The sequence below is a fragment of the Scyliorhinus torazame genome, chromosome 5 (assembly GCF_047496885.1).
Source record: "Scyliorhinus torazame isolate Kashiwa2021f chromosome 5, sScyTor2.1, whole genome shotgun sequence".
NCBI classification, from domain to species: Eukaryota; Metazoa; Chordata; class Chondrichthyes; order Carcharhiniformes; family Scyliorhinidae; genus Scyliorhinus; species Scyliorhinus torazame.
The window spans coordinates 108,997,426-109,023,523 of NC_092711.1; the positions used below are offsets into that span (position 1 = coordinate 108,997,426).

At 47.5% G+C, this 26,098-nt stretch overlaps 1 protein-coding gene across 8 annotated transcripts; it reads right to left on the reverse strand.

The window, feature by feature from the left end:
* Positions 1 to 1,102: 1,102 nt before the first annotated feature.
* LOC140419397 (uncharacterized) lies at positions 1,103 to 25,977 on the reverse strand. Of its 8 annotated transcripts, none has more exons than XM_072503267.1 (5): positions 25,615 to 25,976; positions 23,627 to 23,750; positions 17,752 to 17,936; positions 11,093 to 11,218; positions 1,103 to 2,651 (listed from the first exon to the last, which is right to left on the reverse strand). In XM_072503267.1, exon 5 carries the CDS (start codon positions 2,531 to 2,533, stop codon positions 1,412 to 1,414), a length of 1,122 nt encoding a protein of 373 aa, XP_072359368.1. In that variant the 5' UTR covers positions 2,534 to 2,651; positions 11,093 to 11,218; positions 17,752 to 17,936; positions 23,627 to 23,750; positions 25,615 to 25,976; the 3' UTR covers positions 1,103 to 1,411. The 8 variants fall into 8 exon arrangements, with proteins under 8 accessions (XP_072359368.1, XP_072359367.1, XP_072359365.1 ...); XM_072503266.1 differs by having other exon boundaries at positions 23,627 to 23,753; XM_072503264.1 differs by lacking the exon at positions 23,627 to 23,750.
* Positions 25,978 to 26,098: the final 121 nt, after the last annotated feature.

Below are 26,098 nucleotides of genomic sequence, written 5' to 3' on the forward strand. Positions count from 1 at the left end.
AAGTTTTTTTAAAAAAGGATCCATAATATCCAGGTTTAGATTAATCAAGTGACTCTCTCAGGTCTTAATGTCTTGTTTGATTTCACTTTGCTGTGTTTAAATCCTCCCCTTGTAACCCCCTGTAAAAGGAGTTTCTAGAGTCCATCACTGTCAGTCCTGCTGAGTGGACAGGGCTCACCGCGCATGCGCCCTGCTGCACACTGTCCCCTATGAGGATGCTGGTGGTTAACTGGGGAAAGGCTCTGCAGGAAAACCTTCCCGCTCGGTGCAAACTCGGGAGCGGTAATTTCTTTTATTTTCTTTTTTTTTTAAAAAATAAATTTAGCGTACCCAATTCATTTTTTCCAATTAAGGGGTAATTTAGTGTGGCCAATGCAGCTACCCTGCACATATCTGTGTTGTGGAGGCAAAACCCACGCAAACACGGGAAGAACATGCAAACTCCACACGGACAGTGACCCAGAGCCGGGATTGAACCTGGGAACTCCGAGCCGTGAGACTGCAGTGGGGAGCGGTAATTTCTTGTTTTAGCTTTGAGACCTCCACTGGGTGTTTGTGAAGCCTCCCCTCCCACCCACTGCCCCTAACGCTGCCTCCACTTATCCGCCTCCTTCCGCCGGAAGATGAGGCAAACCAGGGTCTGTCCCTGGACATGAGCCGCACTGCGCATGCTCCACATCACAATGCCCGGGGAGTGATTGACGGCAGCTCCCGACCAATAAGAAGAAGGGGCGTGAGAGGAGGACCGAGTGGGAACGACTGGTCTTCCAAGCAATCGGAGCTAATGATTGAGGCTGATTCCGGATCTCCCTCATTGGCTGAGACTCTGCATCTTTTTGAGTTCTTCCCATTGGCCACGTGGGCGCGGGTTCCGCAACCTCATTTCCTGCCTGTGAGGCATTGACCAATGGGAGGAATTGGAGGACCGGATGGACTCTGGTCCTCCAGCCAATCAGACTGTGGGCTTTGTGTGAATGAAGATTGAGCTTCACACTGGCTGAACCTTCTTCCTGTGTCAAACCTCTGAGGAAAATACTTTCTTTTCACTTCAATGGACTTTTTAAGATTCCATTGACCCTTCTACAGAACTGTTACAACAAGGGACAACAAACTCTGTTTCTTTACTCAATCTCAGTCACAAAGAAGCTCCACAAGCTCCTCACACTTCTTGTTAGTGGTGAGGATGGAAGAGACAGGGGAGAGCGAGAGTACGTCAAAAGGATCTAATTTGTGTCAGAGATATTTCAAAAATGTCAGCACTCTTCGTATTTAACACGATTCTGATTTAGTTGACTTTTAGCCAGAATATTAGCCCCTGTAAATGGGCTGGAGTTTGTCATCAGCAGAAAGAGACCCAAATGAACATGGTTCAGTCCTGAACGTGAGGAACAGCAAAATCCAATCACTGTGGTTACTTGTGGCCTCGTTTGTGTCTCAGCAGGTGGGATGAAGTGGTGAATCCCTTCCCACACTCGGAGCAGGTGAATGGTCTCTCCCCTGTGTGAATTTGCTGGTGCTTCTGCAGGGTGGATGACTGAGTGAATCCCTTCCCACACTCGGAGCAGGTGAATGGTCTCTCCCCAGTGTGAATTCGCTGGTGGATTCGCAGGGTGGATGACTGAGTGAATCTCTTCCCACACTTGGAGCAGGTGAATGGCCTCTCCCCAGTGTGAATTCGCTGATGTACAGTGAGGTTAGATGATTGTCTGAACCCAGTCCCGCAGTGAGAGCACCTGAACGGTCTCTCGCCAGTGTGAACACGTTGATGGTTCATCAGTTTCCCAGAACTTTTACAGCACTTCCCGCAGTCTGGACATTGAAACGGTCTCTCATCAGTGTGAACTCGCTGGTGACTCAGCAGGTGGTCTGAAATAGTAAACCCCTTCCCACACTGTGAGCAGGTGAATGGTCTCTCCCCAGTATGAACTCGCTCATGTCTTAGCAGGTGGGATGACCGAGTGAATCCCTTCCCACACTTGGAGCAGGTGAATGGCCTCTCCCCAGTGTGAACTCGCTGGTGTGTGGACAGAGTGGATGACTCAGTGAATCCCTTTCCACACTTGGAGCAGGTGAATGGTCTCTCCCCAGTGTGAACTCGCTGGTGATTTCGCAGGACCGATGACTGAATGAATCCCTTCCCACACTTGGAGCAGGTGAATGGTCTCTCCCCAGTATGAACTCGCTCATGTCTTAGCAGGGCCGATGACTGAGTGAATCCCTTCCCACACTTGGAGCAGGTGAATGGTCTCTCGCCAGTATGAACTCGCTCATGTCTTAGCAAGGCCGATGTCTGAGTGAATCCTTTCCCACACTTGGAGCAGGTGAATGGTCTCTCCCCAGTGTGACTGCGTCGATGAGTTTCCAGCTGGGATGGGGAAGTGAATCCTTTCCCACAGTCCGCACATTTCCACGGTTTCTCCTCAGTGTGACTGCATTTGTGGCTTGTGAGGCCTGATGATTGACTGAATCCTCGTCCACACACACAACACGTGTACGGTTTCTCCCCACTGTGAACGATGTTCTTTCCTTCCATGTTCAAAATCAGCTGATATTCAGGATATGATAAATTGAGGACTCTGTCAGATCCGGATGTGATGTTTTGGTTTGAGATTCCCGACCTTTGAAGCCTCCCCTTCGAACACCCTGTGAAACTGATTGAAAACAGAAAATAGGGAGTGAGAGAGAACCCACAAAAGCAGGTCATCAAATTGAGCTGAATGAATCTGTTCATTTGTGGGGCCGGCTCTGGGAAAAAGTGACCATGAAAACGGCTGAATTGTTACAAAACCCAATTGACCTCTTTGGGAGGAGAGAGAAAGAGGTGAAGAGGGATTTTGTATATCTACAAGACATATTAAGAGAGTAGTTCGCAAAGCAAATTCGATTTTGAGCTTCATACAGTCAGATTGATACTGAAACTATGCTTCTGGTGGCACGGTGATGAGCACTGCTACCTCACAGCGCCAGGGACCCGGGTTCAATTCCGGCCTTGGTGACTGTCTGGAGTTTGCATTTTCTCCCCATGTGTGCGTGGGTTTCCACCCGGTGCTTAGGTTTCCTCCCACAGTCTAAAGAGCAAATTAGGTGGATTGACCTTGATAAATTGCCCCATAGTGTATCGGGATGTGCAGGTTAGGTGGGGCTATGGGGTTACAGGGTAGGAGTGTGGGCCGAGGCAGGGTGCCCTTTCAGAGAATCACTGCAGACTCGATGGGCCGAATGGCCTCCTTCTGCACTGTAGGAATTCTATGGTTCTAATTCTATTCTATGAATCTTTACAAAGCTCTGGCACCACTCTTCAGGAAGCAAATGAGGTTGAGGGGAGATTTGATTCAGGGACACAGGATTATGCCAGGTTTCGATCAGGTGGACAAAGAAACTCTGTTTCCATTCACTGATCGTACAAGCAGTCGGGACATAGATTTAAAGTTTTGGGTAAAACCTGGATTGAACGATATAAGATCCTGAGGGGTTTTGACAGGGTGGATGTGGAGAGGATGTTTCCTGTTGTGGGAGAATCTGGAACAAGGGGGTCACTGTTGCAAAATAAGGGGTCACCCATTTCAGATGGGTGACAGTGCGGAGACTGCACGTTCTCCCCGTGTCTGTTTGGGTTTCCTCCGGGTGCTCCGGTTTCCTCACACAGTTCAAAGACGTGCAGGTTAGGTGGATCGGCCATGCTAAATTGCCCCTTCATCTCCAAGGATGTGCACGTTGGGTGGGGTGGACCTGAGTGGGGTGTTCTTTCACAGGGTTGAGTCCGCTCCAGTCACAGCCGGACTCTGCACACGTGCGAAGTTGTGTAATGTGGATCATGCACATTCTCAGCTGCAGTGCATGTTGGGTGATTAACCCACCATTGAAATCTATATTGGGATATAAATCATGCTTTGCAAACTGATTGTGACTGGTAATATTGGGCCAACGTAACAAATGTATGAAGTCAATTAATACAGCACCACAGTTCTGTCCTGGGTGTGATTGACAACAGTGAGATGTGAACTCATTGGGGTCTCAACGGGTTAGGGTGAACAAGTGATTTTTGTCCCCATAGACCGAACTGTTAAACTGCCCCTCACCAATAACAATGAGCTGAAATTGGATCAAATAGTCTGAGCTTTTAAAGTTGGAGTGTTGACCAGTGGGAAAACTGAGGAAATCCCTTTGCACATGTGAAGTGTGTGAGTGATCTCCCTCTGAACTGCTCCTGAACTGCACATTAGATTAATTAATGACTAACTAATATTCATTCTCTTCCAGTGGAAACATCTTCCAATTGTCCATCATATCAAACCTTTTCATAATCTTACAGGATCAGGTCACTCTTCATTCCCTTTTCCAGAGAAAAGGTTTACACCCTGTCCAATCTTTCTTGCTGGGTATAACCTGCCAGTTCAGGCATAATCTAAATATCTTTTCCTGCATCTTCTCCAGTCCTTCTAGATCCATTTTATGATGTGGAGACTTTACCTAATCTGAGCAGCAAACTCAAAGTTGCCCCCAAATGCCTGGATGTTGCAGTATTTTAATCATTTTACCATTAGCTGAATATAAGATGGGACAGAAGAAGCAGATCCAACGGGTCTGTACCACTGTAGAGCATCTACAAACTTGCCTCTTCCCCTTACTGCTAAACCAGGTTAAAGTCCAACAGGTTTGTTTCAAATCACTAGCTTTCGGAGCACAGCTCCTTCCTCAGGTGAAGAAGCATTGCTCCGTGATTCGAAACAAACCTGTTGGACTTTAACCTGGTGTCGTAAGATTTCTTACTGTGCTCACCCCAGTCCAACGCCGGCATCGCCACATCATTACTGCTAAACAGTTGACTTTTTCACTCTTAACCTGTCCGTGATGACATTAAGAATAATGTGTCAGAGAAAGACTGGATTTCAGCTCGGTGACACGAGGCTAGACTAAAGTTTACTTCATAGGATTGTTGAGCTAATGTCTCCATATTATAAGATGGATCGAGAAGGCCCGGAGAAGAAGCAGGAGAGTATGCCAGAATGATGTCTGAACGGGCAGGTTACACCCAGCAAGAAATGCTGAGGCCTGATGAGCCGTATGGTCTCCCCCCGCTCCATTACTTGTGTCCTTATGAACATCACTGTAAATCTTTCCACGCAGAAACAACAGATGCAACAACCACCATTTCATCTCCTTCATTCCCATATTCTAGGATTCCAAACACACTGCAGGGGCTGGTTTAGCACACTGGGCAAAATCGCTGGCTTTTAAAGCGGCCCAAGGCAGGCCAGCAGCATGGTTCAATTCCCGTACCAGCCTCCCCGAACAAGCGCCGGAATGTGGCGACTAGGGGCTTTTCACAGTAACTTCATTGAAACCTACTCGTGACAATAAGCGATTTTCATTTCATTTTACTTTCCAGATGACACAGTGCTACTCAGTATCGTGCTCACGATTTGGTCTCCCCTCCACTGAGGAGATAAGTCTGGATTGGTGACTGTGGAACATCACCATTCAGCCTGCAAGCATAATCCTGAGCTTCTGATCATTTAATATTTTAATTCCCTGCCCCATTCCCACTGCCCTCGGCCTCCTGCACTGCTCCAATAAAGCTCAAAGGAAACTCGAGGAACAGAACCTCATGAAAATGAAATGAAATGAAAATCGCTTATTGTCACAAGTAGGCTTCAAATGAAGTTACTGTGAAAAACCCCTAGTCGCCACATTCCAGCGCCTGTTCGGGAAGGCTGGTGCGGCTCATCCTTGATCAGCCAATTTCCAACCTTCCAGACACAACATTCATTTCAGTAATTTCAGATTATAATCATCACGCCGATATTTTTCGACAGTTGGTGCTGGTAACGGTTCTGCTGTTGCCATTTATACCTCACCTGGACCTGTCTTTTATTTCTTCTCTTGTCCTATTAGTTTACCTACTTGCCTCATTGTCACCCAGTTTTGCCTTGCATTGTTATCCTCTGTCATTAAAAAAAAAATGGAAGTGCCCAATTCTTTATTTTCCAATTAAGGGACCAATCCCTTGGCGTGGCCAATCCACCTACTCTGCACAATTTTGGGTTGTGGGGTGAGACCCACGCAGGGAGAATGTGCAAACTCTACACAGACAGTGACCCCGGGGCCGGGCTCGAACCCGGCCATGAGGCAACAGTGTTAACCACATTGACTGTTAATCACATCTCCAGCAGACATGCTGTCTGCAAACATTACCCAGGTTTTAATAATATTGTGGAAGGAGAAACGTTTGTCTTCTGTCTGTGGGAAAATATTTCAAATATCAGTGTGACTGGAAAACAATGAGACCGCCCCCCACCCCCCCGCCCCGCCCCGAGTGAGAGTGTCCCAGTGAAAATGAAAATCGCTTATTGTCACAAGTAGGCTTCAAATGAAGTTACTGTGAAAAGCCCCTAGTCGCCACATTCCGTCGTCTGTTCGGGGAGGCTGGTATGGGAATTGAACCATGCTGCTGGCCTGCCTTGGTCTGCTTTAAAAGCCAGTGATTTAGCCCTGTGCTAAACCAGCCCCGAGCTGTGAACGGACTGTGGAAAGAACTTTAACCAGTTACACAGTCTGAACAAGTCACACCATTCTTTGTGAGGAGAAACTGTACACATCTTCTGTGTGTGGACCTGGAGAGGCCCCAGCATACCGGCACCATGGAAATGTGGCGACAGTGGGAAGGGATTCAATTACACATCCCATCACAAAACTCATCAATGGAGTCACACAAGGGAGAGGCCGTTCATCTGTTCCTTGTGTGGAAAAGATTTCATTCAGTCACAACACCTGCAGTCACACCAGCGTGCTCACTCCAATAAGAGACCTTTAGAATGTTCTGACTGTGGGAAGAGCTTCAAAAGCAGAAAGAACCTGATGCAACCCTCACACTCACACTGGAGAGAGGCCGTTCACCTGCCCCATGTGTGAGAAAGGATTCACTCAGCCATCCACAATGATGAGGCACTAGCGGGTTCAAACTGGGGAGAGGCCATTCACCTGCTCTGTGTATGGGAAGGGATTGACTCGGTTAAGCACCCTCGCTGCACATAAGACCATAAGACATAGGAGCGGAAGTAAGGCCATTCGGCCCATCGAGTCCACTCCACCATTCAATCATGGCTGATTTCAACTCCATTTACCCGCTCTCTCTCCATAGCCCTTAATTCCTCGAGAAATGAAGAATTTATCAACTTCTGTCTTAAAGACACTCAACGTCCCGGCCTCCACCGCCCTCTGTGGCAATGAATTCCACAGAGCCACCACTCTCTGGCTGAAGAAATTTCTCCTCATCTCTGTTGTAAAGTGACTCCCTTTTATTCTAAGGCTGTGCCCCCGGGTCCTAGTCTCCCCTGCTAATGGAAACAACTTCCCTACGTCCACCCTATCTAAGCCATTCATTATCTTGTAAGTTTCTATTAGATCTCCCCTCAACCTCCTAAATTCCAATGAATATAATCCCAGGATCCTCAGATGTTCATCGTATGTTAGGCCTACCATTCCTGGGATCATCCGTGTGAATCTCCGCTGGACCCGCTCCAGTGCCAGTATGTCCTTCCTGAGGTGTGGGGCCCAAAATTGCTCACAGTATTCTAAATGGGGCATCTAAATTGAACATCAACATGTTCACATTCGTAAATGCCCTCTTGTTATGAATATGACAAGTAGGAGCAGCACGGTAGCATTGTGGATAGCACAATTGCTTCACAGCTCCAGGGTCCCAGGTTCGATTCCGGCTTGGGTCACTGTCTGTGCGGAGTCTGCACATCCTCCCCGTGTGCGCGTGGCGTACCTCCGGGTGCTCCGGTTTCCTCCCACAGTCCAAAGATGTGCAGGTTAGGTGGATTGGCCATGATAAATTGCCCTTAGTGTCCAAAATTGCCCTTAGTGTTGGGTGGGGTTACTGGGTTATGGGGATAGGGTGGAAGTGTTGACCTTGGGTAGGGTGCTCTTTCCAAGAGCCGGGGCGAAACCCATGCAAACACGGGGAGAATGTGCAAACTCCACACGGACAGTGACACAGAGGCAGGATCGAACCTGGGACCTTGGCGCCGTGAGGCCACAGGGCTAACTCACTGCGCCACTGTGCTGATCATAGAATTATCATAGAATTTACAGTGCAGACTCGATGGGCCGAATGGCCTCCTTCTGTACTGTTAATTCTATGAGCAGCACGGTGGCGCAGTGGGTTAGCACTGTGGCCTCACGGCGCCGAGGTCCCAGGTTCGATCCTGGCTCTGGGTCACTGTCCGTGTGGAGTTTGCACATTCTCCCCGTGTTTGCGTGGGTTTCGCCCCCACAACCCAAAGATGTGCAGGGTAGGTGGATTGGCCACGCGAAATTGCCCCTTAATTGAAAAAATGAATTGGGCACTCTGAATTTTTTTATTTTCTTTAAATGAATATGAGAAGTACATGTGAGTTCAGACACACCAACACACTCATGTTGGAGAGAGTCTGGTCACCTGCCCTGTGTGTGAAAAGGGTTCACTCACAGCACCTATTGTGAGACCAGAGAGTTTACATGTGATTGTAGGGGTGGGATTCTGCTGTTCATCACTTTCACTGTTCCTGTTTGGAGCAGTCTGTGCGGAGTCTGCCCGTTCTCCCGTGTCTGTATGGGTTTCCTCCCACAAGTCCTGAAGGACGTGCTGTTAGGTGAATTGGACATTCTGAATTCTCTCTCTGTGTACCCGAACAGGCGGCAGAGTGTGGTGACTAGGGGATTTTCACAGTAACATCATTGCAGTGTTAACGATTCGAGTCCAATGATTCTTTGACATTGGACTCCCTACAGAGGAGAACGTGCAGATCTGCCTACAGATGCTGCCAGACCTGCTGAGATTTTCCAGCATTTTCTCTTTCGTTTTGGGCCGGAAAGTAGAGCTGAGTCCACAAAAGATCAGCCATGATCTCATTGAATGGTGGAGCAGGCTCGAGGGGCCAGGTGGCCTACTCCTGCTTTTAGTTCTTATGTTTCAGATTCCAGCATCCGCAGTAATTTGCTTTTATTCAGATTTATACTGTTGGGATGGAGAGGGGAGGGGGTGGGGAGCAGAACATTGGGGCTGGATAGAGGGCCGGCCAGCGGTGAAGGTTGACAAAGATGTCATGGAAAGACAAAGGGAATGTAAATGCCAGTCATCAAGGCTGCTAATCGTGCCGCATTCAGATATTAGAATGTGTTAATGGCAGAACAAAGGTAAGCAGTGTTCCAAAGGACAGTAGGAACAGGGAGCAGATTGCTCAGGAGCTGGGGGCAATGGTATGGGGAAAACATATCAGTGGAAGGTGCTGAAGGGGGAGGAGAGAGTTCACAGTCTGAAGTTGTTGAACTGACTGTTAAATCCACATGTCTAATCGGAGGGCGAGGGGCTGTTCCTCGGCTTTGCGCTGGGCTTCAGGGGAACATTGCAGCACGCCAAGGTTGGACATGTGGACCGGAGAGCAGGTTAGTGAGTTGAAATAGCAAGCGACAGGAGGGTCTGGCTCCAGCTTGTGGATGGAGCAAAGGCGTTCTGCAAAGCGGTCACCCAGTCGGCACTTTGTCTCTCCAATGTAGAGTAGATGGCATTGGGATCAGCAAATGCAACAGGCCAGATTGAAGGATGTCTAATAGTAATGTGTACTCAAAAGGACAGACACAAACGACACTGTAACTGAATCAGAGGAAATGCCAGAGACATAACTGGACCAGCTTTTTGAAAAATTCAGTCTTCATGATGGAGAAACAGGAAAAGCCACTCAAGGAGATGAGGAAATCCAGACTTAGTGCGGATTTGCCGTTACCCCTCCTTTCTTATACATGAACGGGATTTAGGCTGCAGAATGTATCATACCCAGAACAAAGAGGGTCAAATATAATGAACATATTCTTAAATCTCTGACCTGTGATTGTGTATAAAAACTGACTGTGGTCAATCTCACAATGAACAAAAGGGAACTTGTATTACCCAGTGATTCGATTTATTTTCTCTGTCAGTCATGTTTGCATTTTAGAGTCTCGATTTCAAATCAGGACATTACTTTCAAATGATATTAAGTTTGGAGTCATGGAACATTAAAAAAAAACAAATTTAGAGAACCCAATTCATTTACCCAATTAAAGGGCAATTTAGTGTGGCCAATTCACCTACTCTGAACATCTTTTGGGTTGTGGGGGTGAAACCCATGCAAACACTGGGAGAATGCATGAACTCCAGATGGACAGTGACCCAGAGCCGGGATCGAACCTGTGACCTCAGTGCTGTGAGGTCACCATGCTGCCCTGAGCCATGGAACATTACTTGATTGAACAGAAAGTATTCATAGAATCATAGAATTTACATGCAGAAGGAGGCCATTCAGCCCATCGAGTCTGCACCGGCCCTTACAAAGTGCACCCCACTCAAGCCCACGTCTCTACCCTATCCCAGTAACCCCCACTTATCCTTTTTGGACACTGAGGGCAATTTAGCATGGCCAATCCACCTAACCTGCACCTCTTTGGAATGTGGGAGGAAACCGGAGCACCCGGAGGAAACCCACGCACACACGGGGAGAACGTGCAGACTCCGCAGACAGTGACCCAGCCAGGAATCGAACCTGGGATCCTGGAGCTGTGAAGCAACTGTGCTAATCACTATGCTACCGTGCTTCCCCAAATTGCTGAACAAATGCTTTTACATTTTGAAGTGCAGACTAAGTTCTGTATCTTATATTCTTGTCAGTTGAGACATCTGCTGGGGTTCGATCCTGGCCCAGGGTCACTGTCCCTGTGGAGTTTGCACCTTCTCCCCGTGTCTGCGTGGGGTTCGCTCCCACTACCCACAGATGTGCGGGTTAGGTGGATTGGCCACGCTAAATTGCCCCTTAATTGGAAAAAAAGTAATTCGGTATTCCGAAATTAATTTTTTTAAAGTTGAGACATCTGTCTCATTTAGTGTGAGGAAAGTTTGCACAAACTAATTTTGAAACTGAATATTACCTGAATGTTCAGGACGCAATGAGAAGAAAAAAGATGTTCCCATTTTGACACAGTGCACAACAGAATTTAATGGGTTTACAGATGCAGATGATCAAATTTAATCACCATTTCAAACATGTCTAAATATACAATAAAAGCAACTTACTGCGGATGCTGGAATCTGAATCAGAAACGCAAATACTGGACACTCTCAGAAGGTCTGGCAGCCTCTGTGCAGAGAGATGGCAGCTGTCGTTTCCAGTCTGGATGAATCTTTGTGAAATCTGGAGAACTGGAAATAGGGTCAGATTTAGACTGTGGCCTGTGGAGAGGAGTGTGTGTGTGTGTGGGGGGGGGGGGGGGGGGGAGTGGGGCATTGGGGCTGGATAGAGGGCCAGCGATAGGTGGAGGATGACTGTGATGTATTGGAAGGAAAGACAAAGGGAATGCAAAAGGAGGTGATCAAGGCTAAGAAAGGTGCTGATAGTGGCGCATTAAGAGATCAGAATGTGTTAATGGCAGAACAAAGGTAAGCAGTGACGCAAAGGACAGGAGGACCAGGGAGCAGATTGCCCAGGTGGGGGGAAGGGGACAATGGTGAGGGGAATGTCCCTTATTCGAAACATTATTGACGTTACTCGTCTAAATTTGCAGATGAGTTGTATCCTTGCTATTTGTTGTTCAATAGTTAAGCGAATACATTATCTTACACCCGCAAAGTTTCAAATGATACCCTGCAAAATACTCTGATGTATTGATGTACTCTGATACTGGCAGGAATCGCAGTCCGAGTTCACACGTGTTAACTCTGAATGGTTTTCTAATGTGCTGACATTTTATGATTCTAATGTCGGATCGATTTCGCTGCCACTTGTCTAAGTTTTCAGTTGAATGGTACTCTGACAATAGAAGGTTCTTCAGTGCAATAAGGACGCACAGTTTACTATTCTCGGCCAGTGCGCTGAGCGCTGTTCCCTGTTTCTGCAGTGTGGTGATTATCAAGTTTGCTTTACACAAAGGCTTTAAAACCGCACAGAAACATTGTCAAACTCCATTCATTTCCGTGTGTGGAAAAGTTACATGATTGACATTTTCATTATTCATTTACACCAATCTTGAATTGCCCTTGAATTGAGTGGCTGAGTTAATCTGCCGCGTGGAACCCTGGTCCCCAGAGCTCCAGCCTGGTTTACTGGTCTGGAGCCAATTACACTATTCAACCACCAGCCACTCCCCCATTGAATCCACCATCCAATATTACCTGAATATAATATCTTACAAGCACGTGTCATTTGCCCTGACATGTACCTCAAAATGCATTCAGGAGAAGCTGAAAATTGCCGGTGCACTGAGCAGGAACATAGATGCTCCTATTTTGACTCGGCACAAATATTAACAGTTCATTCAATGGCGACAAATGCAGGTCAGAGGCTGGGAATCCTGCAGCGAGTAACTCGCCTCCTAACTCCACAAAACCTGCCCACCATCTACAAGGCACAAGTCAGGAATGTGATGGGATACTGTCCACTTGCCTGGATGGGTGCAGGAACTCACCAACGGCATCTTAGACAGCGCCTTTCAAACCCAAGACCCCGACACCCTGAAAGTTCCCTTCCCAGCCGCTCCCCATCCTGGCCATTTTCACAGTAACTTCATTGCATTGTTAATATAAAATTACTTGTGACAATAATTAAGATTACTTGGAAATATATCGGCTGTTCCTTCACTGTCACTGGGAAATAAGCCTGCAACTCCCTCCCTAACAGCACTGTGGGTGTACCTACACCAATGGACTGCAGCGGTTCAAGAAGCAGCTCACCACCACCTCCTCAATAGCGAATAGTCCTGGGCAGTAAATGTTGGAGCGGCCAGCGAGGTTCACATCCCCGAATGGATAAAATGAAACAGACAGAGAGCTGCCTGAATTAGTGAATGGAGATAAGTGAATGTCCACTCACATAGACAAGCTTTTCGAAAATGTATCGATTGTCTCGGGAACGTATTGATTCCCTGCAGCGTGAGCTCAGCTTCTCAAAGCAAACCCAATATGAATGAATCCCGCCATCTGCACCGAAAGAAATGAACAAAATCTTTGGTTTGGTCAGTAAGCAAGAACATCAAAGGGTCCGTCCGGAATTTGAACCCGCGTCCTCTCACATTTTCATGTGATAACAAACCAACTAAGGAAAGACTGCGGTTCTCGGCCTCAGAGTGAAGTTAACATCGATTCAGAGAATAATTACACCACAGAATGAGGCCATTCGGGCTGCCGTGTCTGTGCCAGCTCTCTGTCAGAACAATGGAAGAAACAAAGAAACAAAAGATGTGTCTGGAGGAGCTGTCAATGGCAGATTGATCAACAACTGCCGCCCGGACACAAAGAACAAGTGGAAACAAGATTCAAACCCAAATCTGCGATGTAAGGACACACAGAATGGGGGCAGCATTTACAGTGTGAAACTGTTGAACACAATCTGAGTGTGAAAGCTGTATTGAGCCCAGTAGAAAGATGCGCTGCTGTTCCTCGAGTGTTTGTTGAGTTTCTTTCGAACATTTCAGGAGGCCGAGGACCAGGAGATCAGCGTTAAGATCCAGCTCTCCAGTCAGCTCAATTCTCCACTTTGGATATTTGATCAATTCCATCCCAACAAACTCCTGCTCAGACACTATCTCCCTGAACAAATTTCCACTCCAATATAAACTCACTAATGACTCCTGCACTTTGACACTCTCTGCCTAACAATAGGTTTCAGTCTGTCTGACTTTCCTGAACCTTTCATTCCCTATTCAGTGGAATGTTAAAGGCAGGAAATGACTCACACTCTGCTAATTGTAACTCCGGGTATACGAGTAAACTCCGGTCAAATGGGAATGAAAGTGACGTTTTCCAGCTCTGTCAGTCCTCTTGCTGCCTCAGGCAGGATTAAAATTGGTTGTTGGAGATCAATCATCTCAGCTCCAGAACATCACTGCAGGAGTTCTTCAGGGTAGTGTTATTCACCCAGAGATAGTAATAATAATCTTGATTATTTTTACAAGTAGGCTTACATTAACACTGCAATGAAGTTACAGTGAAAATCCCCTAGTCACCACATTCCGGTGTCTGTTCGGGTACACAGAGGGAAATTCATAATGCCCAATCCACCGAACAACACATCTTTCTCGACATGTGGGAGGAAACCAGAGCACGCGGAGAAAACCCATGCAGACACAGGGAGAACATGCAGACTCCGCACAAATAGTGACCCAAGCCAAGCCTGAGGAATTAGCCTCCACAGAAAGTCATTCATGCCAAAACATTTTATGTTTTCAAGAAACAGTCAAATTCAGCACTGAAGGTGATGGGGCAAAAGGATATGCAGGGAAGGCGAGGTCAGGTTTTGATCGGATGATCAGCCAGGATCATCATGAATAGTGGAGCAGGCTCGATAGGCCAAATGGCCTCCTCTTGCTCCTATTTTCAATGTTTCTGTGAACTATTCCCGCCCTCTCTGCCTTGTTCAAGAGAAAAACAACACTATAGGGCTCGTCCGGGATTTTAACCCGGGACCTGTCGCAAACTTCAACACTGAAAAACCCGAAGTGGGAATCATATCCCTAGACCAACTTTCTGGGATCGATGTGAATCAAAGGATGCTTTAATTGCAATCCAAAGCCGAATAGAATTCTGCGTCAAAGGGCCAATATGCCGTAAAAATCCAGCGGCATTTGTACACAGGAAAACAAAGCTCATTTTCAGCTCCGTGACCTCTCTTCTTAGCTCCAGACCATCGAGGGATGAAGACATCTTTGTTTTCCCCTCACCAGCATTCATCATCACACAGCTCCAGGTTATCAATGGGGGGAAAATATCTGCCCAACGTTGCAGCTTGACCACAGTGTCAAACCTTGCAGTCTCTTTGTGCTTCACATCTTTCATTGCGGAAGCCCAATTCAGCTGAAAACACAGTCACGTGGCAGAGAAACGGATCTAACATCAGAATGTCAGAGCAGATTAGGAGCCATTCAACATTTCACACAGTGAACTCTCTCACTGCAATGTGTCCAATTTCTATTCTGTTTCTGCTTATCCGGGTCCTACTCACTGTGGAGCTGAGAATGAGCGAATCATTGATGAGTTTATTGGAGCCTAATAACTTCATAGCTTTCTCATGAGTTTGATTTAGATACATGGTCTGTCAATTTTGATGTTTCTTTTAAATGAATATTCAATCAGTAACACAGGTGTGTCAACTCACCGGATGTCACTGGTTTTCAACGTTTTGGTTTAAGTACCCATTGATAACCTGGGACTGTGACAATGAATACTGTCTGGGACAAAACTAGCGAGAGCTTTGTCCTGATGGTATCGGAGTAACCACCTTTCTCTGAATAGCTGACCAGTTGCACCACAATGATTGAGTCTTTCCAATCGACCAGTCAGCCACTTTTAGCAATATTTTTAACATTACTTTATCTCCCATTGAACAGTGTGTAACGGGTGGAGTGGTTTTCCCTGAAGGTGTTGAGCCAGGCAGTGCCCATCTTCTCCAATGCCTGTAACATTGAGGATGCTACATCAATCATCTACTCTATCACATCAGAATAACCGCTTAATTTGCGCAAATGGTCGCAATAGTTTACCTGTTGAGTTTATTAATTCATTTCAATTGTGGAGCAAAATAGTTTTTCTTATGTTGGGATGCTTCGATGGCGCTGCTGTTACCCAGCATCCCCTGCAGGTGTGAATGCGCCCGATTCACTGTGCGGGAGGTCAGTGCGCATGCGCAGTGCTGTATTCTCCGGAACATGCGCAGTGTCACCTTGTTCAGAGGCGGGAGAGGTTTTTGTTCATGGGAGAGAGCGGGCGGGGCGGAGGGAGGAATGAAGGGAGGTGAGGGTGGGGAGGGAGCGGAGGCTTCATAAACACCCAGGATAGATCCCAAGCCCAAATATGACCCAGCAGGTCCGGAGTTTGTAGCTCGGAGGCTTTTTCCTGGGAATAGGCCCAGGTTTAAAAACATCTTACGAAGTCTTACAACACCAGGTTAAAGTCCAACAGGTTTGTTTCGATGTCACTAGCTTTCGGAGCACTGCTCCTTCCTCAGGTGAAGGAAGAGGTCTGTTCCAGAAACACATATATAGACAAATTCAAAGATGCCAAACAATGCTTGGAATGCGAGCATTAGCAGGTGATTAAATCTTTACAGATCCAGAGATGGGGTAACCCCAGGTTAAAGAGGTGTGAATTGTACCAAGCCAGGACAGTTGGTAGGATTTTGCAGGCCAGATGGTGGGGGATGAATGTAATGCGACATGAATCCCAGGTCCCGGTTGAGGCCGCACTCATGTGTGCGGAACTTGGCTATAAGTTTCTGCTCGGCGATTCTGCGTTGTCGCGGGTCCTGAAGGCTGCCTTGGAGAACGCTTACCCGTAGATCAGAGGCTGAATGCCCTTGACTGCTGAAGTGTTCCCCGACTGGAAGGGAACATTCCTGCCTGGTGATTGTTGCGCGATGTCCGTTCATTCGTTGTCGCAGCGTCTGCATGGTCTCGCCAATGTACCACGCTTCGGGACATCCTTTCCTGCAGCGTATGAGGTAGACAACGTTGGCCGAGTCGCACGAGTATGTACCGCGTACCTGGTGGGTGGTGTTCTCACGTGTAATAGTGGTATCCATGTCGATGATCTGGCACGTCTTGCAAAGATTCCCATGACAGGGTTGTGTGGTGTCGTGGTCATTGTTCTGAAGACTGGGTAGTTTGCTGCAAACAATGGTTCGTTTGAGGTTGCGCGGTTGTTTGAAGGCAAGTAGTGGGGGTGTGGGGATGACCTTGGCAAGATGTTCATCGTCATCAATGACGTGTTGAAGGCTGTGAAGAAGATGACGTAGTTTCTCCGCTCCGGGGAAGTACTGGACGACGAAGGGTATTCTGTCGGTTGTGTCCCATGTTTGTCTTCTGAGGAGGTCGGTCCGGTTTTTCGCTGTGGCGTGTTGGAACTGTCATTGATGACGATGAACATCTTGCGAAGGTCATCCCCACACCCCCACTACTTGCCTTCAAACAACCGCGCAACCTCAAACGAACCATTTTTTGCAGCAAACTACCCAGTCTTCAGAACAGTGACCACGGCACCACACAACCCTGTCATGGCAATCTCTGCAAGACGTGCCAGATCATCGACATGGATACCACTATTACACGTGAGAACACCACCCACCGGGTACGCGGTACATACTCGTGTGACTCGGCCAACGTTGTCTACCTCATACGCTGCAGGAAAGGATGTCCCGAAGCGTGGTACATTGGCGAGACCATGCAGACGCTGCGACAACGAATGAACGGACATCGCGCAACAATCACCAGGCAGGAATGTTCCCTTCCAGTCGGGGAACACTTCAGCAGTCAAGGGCATTCAGCCTCTGATCTCCGGGTAAGCGTTCTCCAAGGCGGCCTTCAGGACCCGCGACAACGCAGAATCGCCGAGCAGAAACTTATAGCCAAGTTCCATACACATGAGCTCAACCGGGACCTGGGATTCATGTCGCATTACATTCATCCCCCACCATCTGGCCTGCGAAATCCTACCAACTGTCCTGGCTTGGTACAATTCACACCTCTTTAACCTGGGGTTACCCCATCTCTGGATCTGTAAAGATTTAATCACCTGCTAATGCTCGCATTCCAAGCATTGTTTGGCATCTTTGAATTTGTCTATATATGTGTTTCTGGAACGGACCTCTTCCTTCACCTGAGGAAGGAGCAGCGCTCCGAAAGCTAGTGACATCGAAACAAACCTGTTGGACTTTAACTTGGTGTTGTAAGACTTCGTACTGTGCTCACCCCAGTCCAACGCCGGCATCACAACATCATAAAAACATCTTGTTTCAGCAGGAGCAGTGCGCATGCGGCACTGTTGCTCACATAGACAGAGGGGCGGGGCTTCAGGATCCCAGTGACCAGGAGAGAAAATCGCTGAGTCTTCATTTTCATCTCAATCTGCACCCAGCAGTTCCAACCTAACAGACCTGAGTTAGGGATGGACAATGTGCGGTGGGGCGAATGCACGGCAGTCCGGTGAACAAAAAAGATAAGATTAGAATTACAACTAGGACATTCGTCTCATTAAGTCTGCTCCCTATTTGATCATTTGATTCCCATTCACCTCTCTGCCATTGTCTAACTTCCTCTGTCTCTAATAGTGGTTAATTCCAACCATGTTTGGTATTGAACTGTTTTTCCGGTCAACTGTTTCTAAATTAGGTTTCCATTCCATTCCATCCCTTGGCGATGTGCTGCTGATTTACCAGCTTGACCTTCCCATGGTCAGGAATTACATTTTCTGCACTAGATATAATTTCTCTTTCAATTCTGAGCTTACTTTGACCAACAGATTCTGTACCATTTCTATTCCATATAATTAATTCTGCACATCATTAAATATTGACTCTGTTTCTCTCTCCACAAATACTGCCTAACCTGCTGTGTTTTTCCAGCATTTTCTCTTATTTCACATTTCGAGCAATGCAATATTTTTGCAGGAGTTTCATACAAAATTATATCTAGAAACAGATGGGCCAATTAAGAAACGGTCTGTATGGGGTTGGTGGCAGAGATCGGACCCTTTCCTCCAGTGCAATGATTGCATCACAGAGAGAGGCCATTTAGCACACACAGTTGCAAACCCATCTTGGGGTGAAATATACCATCATGGTTGTGAACAATCATGTTGAGCCTCAGATAGTTACCATGGAGAGAGATGGAATCAGAGGCGAAGGATTGACAAGGACTGAAGACAATGGCTTCAGTCTTGTCAATATATTAAACATCTGTTTGTCCAACACTGGATGTCAGACAAGTCAGGAAGGTGTGTGACAAGAACAAAGAAATGTACAGCACAGGAACAGGCCCTTCGGCCCTCCAAGCCTGTGCCGACCATGCTGCCCGACTAAACTACAATCTTCTACACTTCCTGGGTCCGTATCCCTCTATTCCCATCCTATTCATGTATTAGTCAAGATGCCCCTTAAATGTCACTATCGTCCCTGCTTCCACCACCTCCTCCGGTAGCGAGTTCCAGGCACCCACTACGCTCTGTGTTAAAAACTTGTCTCGTACATCTCCTCTAAACCTTGCCCCTCTCACCTTAAACCTATGCCCCCTAGTAATTGACCCCTCTACCCTGGGGGAAAGCCTCTGACTATCCACTCTGTCTATGCCCCTCATAGTTTGTAGACCTCTATCAGGTCGCCCCTCAATCTCCGTCGTTCCAGTGAGAACAAACCAAGTTTATTCAACCGCTCCTCATAACTAATGCCCTCCATACCAGGCAACATTCTGGTAAATCTCTTCTGCACCCTCTCTAAAGCCTCCACATCCTTCTGGTAGTGTGGTGACCAGAATTGAACACTATACTCCAAATGTGGCCTAACTAAGGTTCTATACAGCTGCAACATGACTTGCCAATTCTTATACTCAATGCCCCGGCCAATGAAGGCAAGCATGCCGTATGCCTTCTTGACTACCTTCTCCACCTGTGTTGCCCCTTTCAGTGACCTGTGGACCTGTACACCTTGATCTCTCTGACTTTCAATACTCTTGAGGGTTCTACCATTCACTGTATATTCCCTACCTGCATTAGACCTTCCAAAATGCATCCTCACATTTGTCCGGATTAAACTCCATCTGCCATCTCTCCGCCCAAGTCTCCAAACAATCTAAATCCTGCTGTATCCTCTGACAGTCCCCATCGCTATCCGCAATTCCACTAACCTTTGTGTCGTCTGCAAACTTACTAATCAGACCAGTTACATTTTCCTCCAAATCATTTATATATACTACAAACAGCAAAGGTCCCAGCACTGATCCCTGCAGAACACCATTGGTCACAGCTCTCCAATTAGAAAAGCATCCTTCCATTTCTACTCTCTGCCTTCTATGACCTAGCCAGTTCTGTATCCACCTTGCCAGCTCACCCCTGCTCCCGTGTGACTTCACCTTTTGTACTAATCTACCAGGAGGGACCTTGTCAAAGGCCTTACTGAAGTCCATCTAGACAACATCCACTGCCCTACCTGCATCAATCATCTTTGTGACCTCCTCAAAAAACTCTTATCAAGTTAGTGAGACACAACCTCCCCTTCACAAAACCATGCTGCCTCTCACTAATACGTCCATTTGCTTCCAAATGGGAGTAGATCCTGTCTCGAAGAATTCTCTCCAGTAATTTCCCTACCACTGAAGTAAGGCTCACCGGCCTGTACTTCACTGGATTATCCTTGCTACCCTTCTTAAACAGAGGAACAACATTGGCTATTCTCCAGTCCTCCGGGACATCACCTGAAGACAGTGAGGATCCAAAGATTTCTGTCAAGGCCTCAGCAATTTCCTCTCCAGCCTCCTCCAGTATTCTGGGGTAGATCCCATCAGGCCCTGGGGACTTATCTACCTTAATATTTTTTAAGACGCCCAACACCTCGTCTTTTTGGATCTCAATGTGACCCAGGCTATCTACACACCCTTCTCCAGACTCAACATCTACCAATTCCTTCTCTTTGGTGAATACTGATGCAAAGTATTCATTTAGTACCTCACCCATTTCCCCAGGCTCCACACATAGATTCCCTTGCCTATCCTTCAGTGGGCCAACCCTTTTCCTGGCTACACTCTTGCTTTTGATGTACGTGTAAAAAGCCTTGGGATTTTCCTTAATCCTATTTGCCAATGACTTTTCGTGACCCCTTCTAGCCCTCCTAACTCCTTGCTTAAGTTCCTTCTACTTTCATTATATTCCACACAGGCTTCGTCTGTTCCCAGCCTTTTAGCCCTGACAAATGCCTCCTTTTTCTTTTTGACGACGCCTACAATATCTCTCCTTATCCAAGGTTCCCGAAAATTGCCGTATTTATCCTTCTTCCTCACAGGAACATGCCGGTCCTGAATTCCTTTCAACTGGCACTTGAAAGCCTCCCATTCATGTGAGATGTTGATTTGCCCTCAAACATCCACCCCCAATCTAGGTTCTTCAGTTCCCGCCTAATATTATTATAATTAGCCTTCCCTCAATTTAGCACATTCACCCGAGACCACTCTTATCCTTGTCCACCAGCACTTTAAAACTTACTGAATTGTGGTCACTGTTCCCGAAATGCTCCCCTACTGAAACTTCTACCACCTGGCCAGGCTCATTCCCCAATACCAGGTCCAGTACCGCCCCTTCCCTAGTTGGACTGTCTACATATTGTTTTAAGAAGCCCTCCTGGATGCTCCTTACAAACTCTGCCCCGTCTAAGCCCCTGGCACTAAGTGAGTCCCAGTCAATATTGGGGAAGTTGAAGTCTCCCATCACTACAACCCTGTTGTTTTTACTCTTTTCCAAAATCTGTCTACCTATCTGCTCCTCTATCTCCCGCTGGCTGTTGGGAGGTCTGTAGTAAACCCCCAACATTGTGACTGCACCCTTCTTATTCCTGATCTCTACCCATATAGCCTCACTGCCCTCTGAGGTGTCCACCCGTAGTACAGCTGTGATATCCTCCCTAGCCAGTAGCGCAACTCCGCCACCCCTTTTACATCCCCCTCTATCCCGCCTGAAACATCTAAATCCTGGAACGTTTAGCTGCCAATCCTGCCCTTCCCTCAACCAGGTCTCTGTAATGGCAACAACATCATAGTTCCAAGTACTAATCCAAGCTCTAAGTTCATCTGCCTTACCCGTAATACTTCTTGCATTAAAACATATGCACTTCAGGCCACCAGACCCGCTGTGTTCAGCAACTTCTTCCTGTCTGCTCTGCCTCAGAGCCACACTGTCCCTATTCCCTAGTTCTGCCTCAATGCTCCCACCTTCTGACCTATTGCTCCTGTGCCCACCCCCCTGCCATACTAGTTTAAACCCTCCCGTGTGACACTAGCAAACCTCGCGGCCAGGATATTTATGTCTCTCCAGTTTAGATGCAACCCGTCCTTCTTATATAGGTCACACCTGCCCCGGAAGAGTTCCCAGTGGTCCAGATAACGGAAACCCTCCCTCCTACACCAGCTGTTTAGCCACGTGTTTAGCTGCTCTGTTTTCCTATTTCTAGCCTCACTGGCACGTGGCACAGGGAGTAATCCCGAGATTACAACCCTAGAGGTCCTGTCTTTTAACTTTCTGCCTAGCTCCCTGAACTCCTGCTGCAGGACCTCATGCCCCTTCCTGCCTATGTCGTTAGTACCAATATGTACAATGACTTCTGCCTGTTTGCCCTCCCCCTTCAGGATACCCTCTACCGGTTCGGAGACATCCTGGACCCTGGCACCAGGGAGGCAACATACCATCCTGGAGTCTCTTTCACGTCCACAGAAGCGCCTATCTGTGCCCCTGCCTATACAGTCCCCTATTACTATTGCTCTTCTGCACTTTGACCCTTCTGAACATCAGAGCCAGCCGTGGTGCCACTGCTCTGGCTGCTGCTGTTTTCCCCTTCAAGGGATACTTGGAGGTGATGGCTTTCCTATTTACCTGCAATCCTGCTCCTTCTAGGTGGTAGAGTTTGAGGGTGTGGGAGATTCTGTGAAAGTTCTCGATGAGTTTTAGAAAGGTAAAATCCTTCTCATTCTCCCACCAACTATGCCCCCTGCCCCTGCAACCTCAACTCTCCCACTATTCCTCTTCTCCTCCCCCTACCTTGTTCTCTCCTCAAGCAGAGGTCCGGGTCTGTGCAGGCCCAGATCGGGAGGCAGGATCCCTTCCCTGAAGGACATTAATTAACCAGTTGGGTTTTTATGACAATCCAGTAATTTTCATAGTCAATTTTCCCCAGTGCCGGCTTCACAAATTAGCAGAATCATTCAGCTGAATTTCACAACCTGCCTTTGTGTTTTTGTGGGTTCTCTCTCACTCACTTTGTTACCGATTTAAATCAATTTCTTAAGGTTTGCAGTTGGGAAACTGAAACCAAACACCACAGAAGGATCTGACAGTGTCGCACAATTTATCATAACTTGAATATCATCAGATTTTGAACATGGAAGGAAAAAGCACTGATCACAGCGGGGAGAAACCATATACGTGTCCTGTGTGTGGTCAAGTCTTCAGCCGATCTTCTGCCTTTTGAGACACAAGCATAGACACACTGGGGATAATCCATGGAAACGTGAGGACTGTGGGAAGGCATTTAGTTGTCCATCTGACCTGGTAATCCATCGAAGCAGTCACACCGGGGAAGAGACCATTCACCTGCCTTCAGTGTGGGAAGGGATTTACTCAGTCATCCAGCCTGCTGAGACATCAGAGAGTTCACAATGGGGAGAGGCCGCTCACATTTTCCGAGTGTGGGAGAAGATTCACTCTGTTATCCAATCTGTTAGGACACCAAAGTGGTCACACTGGGGAGAAGCCGTTCCCTTGCTCTGTGTGTGGGAAGAGATTCACTCGTCATTCCACCTGATGGCTGAGCAGCTAGTTCACACTGGGGAGAAACCATTTACCTGCTCAGAGTGTGGGAAAGGGTTCACTCAGTCATCCCACCTGCTGAATCACCAACAGGTTCACACTGAGGAGAGACCTTTTAAATGCCTGATCTGTGAGAAGTGCTTTAAAAGCTCTGGGGAACTGGTGACCCATCAACGTGTTCACACGGAGGAGAGACCTGTGCTCCTGCTGTGGGACTGGGTTCAAGAAATTAGCTCAACTCACCGAACACCAGAGAATTCACACCGGGGAGAGGCCGCTCACCTGCTCGGAGTGTAGGAAGGGATTCAATCGTTCATCCAACCTGCTGGCACATCGACGTATTCACACCGGGGAGAGGCCATTCACCTGCTCCAAGTGTGGGAAGTGATTCACTCAATCATCCAATCTGCTGAGACACCAACGAGGTCACAAGTGATTATGGTGATTGGATTTTGCTGTTCATAACATGAGGGACGAGGGTGGCACAGTGCACAGGGGTTAGCACTGCTGCCTCAAGGCAGCGAGGACCCAGGTTCGATCCCGGCCCCAGGTCACTGTCTGTGTGGAGTTTGTACATTCTCCCCGTGTCTGCGTGGGTCTCACCCCACAACCCAAAAGATGTGCAGGGTAGGTGGACTGGCCATGCTAAGTTGCCCCTTAATTTGGAAAAAAGAATTGGGTACTCTAAATTTATTTATTTTTGAATCACATGAAGGAGTGAAGATGATTCACTGGTTTCTGTTCCTGCTGATGTTAATAAACATCAGCCCAGTTATAGGGGTTAATATTCTGCGTACAATACTAATAAAATCAGCCTTGTGTTAAATACTGTGTGTTGAGTCTTTTTAATATCTCAAACCTTTTTCTCCCTCCCCTGTCCCTCCATCCTCACCTCCAACAAATGTGAGGAGCTCATCGAGCTTCTTTGTCACTGAGATTGGGCAGGGTTTTCCGGTTCTCCCGGGCATGCTTTCCAGTGGGGGAGGCACATCGCCATTGGCCGCCAGCAGATCTTCCGGTCCCTCCGAAGTCTCTGGCGTTTTGTGTGGTTCACCCATCCCGCCGTGTGGGAACTCACCGTGAGGGGGTTGGCCATTGGTGGGTCTGGAAGCTCCAGCCAGCAGGAAGGGCTGGAAAATCCCACCCATTGAAACAATCCGATCAGTTGATTCTGCTGCTCCTCTTCCATTAAACCACTCAGTAAAACTGCCTCGAAAGTCCTTTCTTGTCCAAGTTCTGAACTCACATCTTTCCCCTCTTTTTCTGCTATCTCCCATCATGCCCTCTCAGAGATCATCTTGTCTGTGAGAATTATCCTTTGACCCGATTCTCACTAAACTGCTGAACATCCATTTCCACAATCTCCCCATTTCCATGGTATCTCCATGGAGTCAGTGTCTTTGGGCCTCTCCTTTGGACAATCAGTTGAAGCTCGCCCACACACACAACACATGGATGGTTTCTCTCCACAGTGAATGGTGTGTTTTTTCAGGCTGTGTAACTGGTTAAAGTTCTTTCCACAGTCAGTTCACTGCAGTACTCTCACTCGTGTGTGTGTGTCTCGGTGCTTTTCCAGTCACACTGATGTTTGAAATATTTTCCCACAAACAGAACAAACATTTTTCATTCCACATTTATCGTCTGAGGATATTCAGGTCCTGATCAATTCAGTGACACTGTCGGATCTTAATGTGATATTTGGTTTGTGTTTCCTGTCTGAAAATCTTCTCCTAATGCCCTGTTAAAGGTGTTTTCAAAGGTCACACTGTCAATACAGGATAGAAATTCAGAACAGACAATCCCAGCTGCTGGGGAACCTTTCTTTTCTATGGGAGGAAACCGGAGCAACCGGAGGAAACCCACGCACACACGGGGAGGATGTGCAGACTCCACACAGACAGTGACCCAAGCCGGAATCGAACCTGGGACCCTGGAGCTGTGAAACAATTGTGCTATCCACAATGCTACCGTGCTGCCCAAGGTTACCTTTGTTCTTCCTCTCCCTCTCGAACTAAGTTACACTGGATATCTGTGTCAGTGCCCATTCTGGTTTCTGGTTCTCTTCCTGCTGACTAAGTAACTCCAATCAAATATGGAGAGGACTGAATCCAGGGTGTTCGGTCCCTGCTCTGATCCTGGACTCTTGCACACTCCCGATTCTAATTACTCCGTCATGGTTTTAAGTTCTCGGCCCCAAGCACTGAATTCCCTCCCTAAACTTCTCCGACTCCACCTCACTTACCTCCTTGAAGACTCTCTTTAAAACTCACCTCTTTCATCCGGTTTTTGGTCACCTGTCCTAATATCTCCTTTTGTGTCTGGGTTTCTCACTTTGTTTTATAATGTTCCTGTGAAGTTGACTGGGATGGTTTATGATGTTAAAGGTGTTATATAAATAGAAGTTGTTGTTGTTGACTGTAACCCTGACCTCCTGTTTTACATCCCATTGGTTTCACAACAAACTCTGATGTTTTGCCCCCTGCGGGTTTGCAGCCTCTGTAAAGACGGCGGCCGTTAACTCAGGCCTGTCACCGGGAGCAGGCCGCAGCTGTCCCCGCCGCTCGATGCAAACCCGGGCCCGGAAACTTCTTCTTGGGGTTTGGAGCTTCCACCGGGTTTCAGTGAAACCTCCCGGCCGAGTCCAGCATCGGCACTGCGCATGCTCCAGCTCACAATGTCCGGGGAATGATTGACGGCTTCTCTGAACCAATCGGACGAGGGCAGGTTCGGAGATCCAACCGGAAGCAGCTGCTC

Excerpts from the sequence above, each read along its gene's own strand:
- LOC140419397 (XM_072503273.1), bottom strand. The coding sequence starts at position 2,533 with ATGGAAGGAAAGAACATCGTTCACAGTGGGGAGAAACCGTACACGTGT.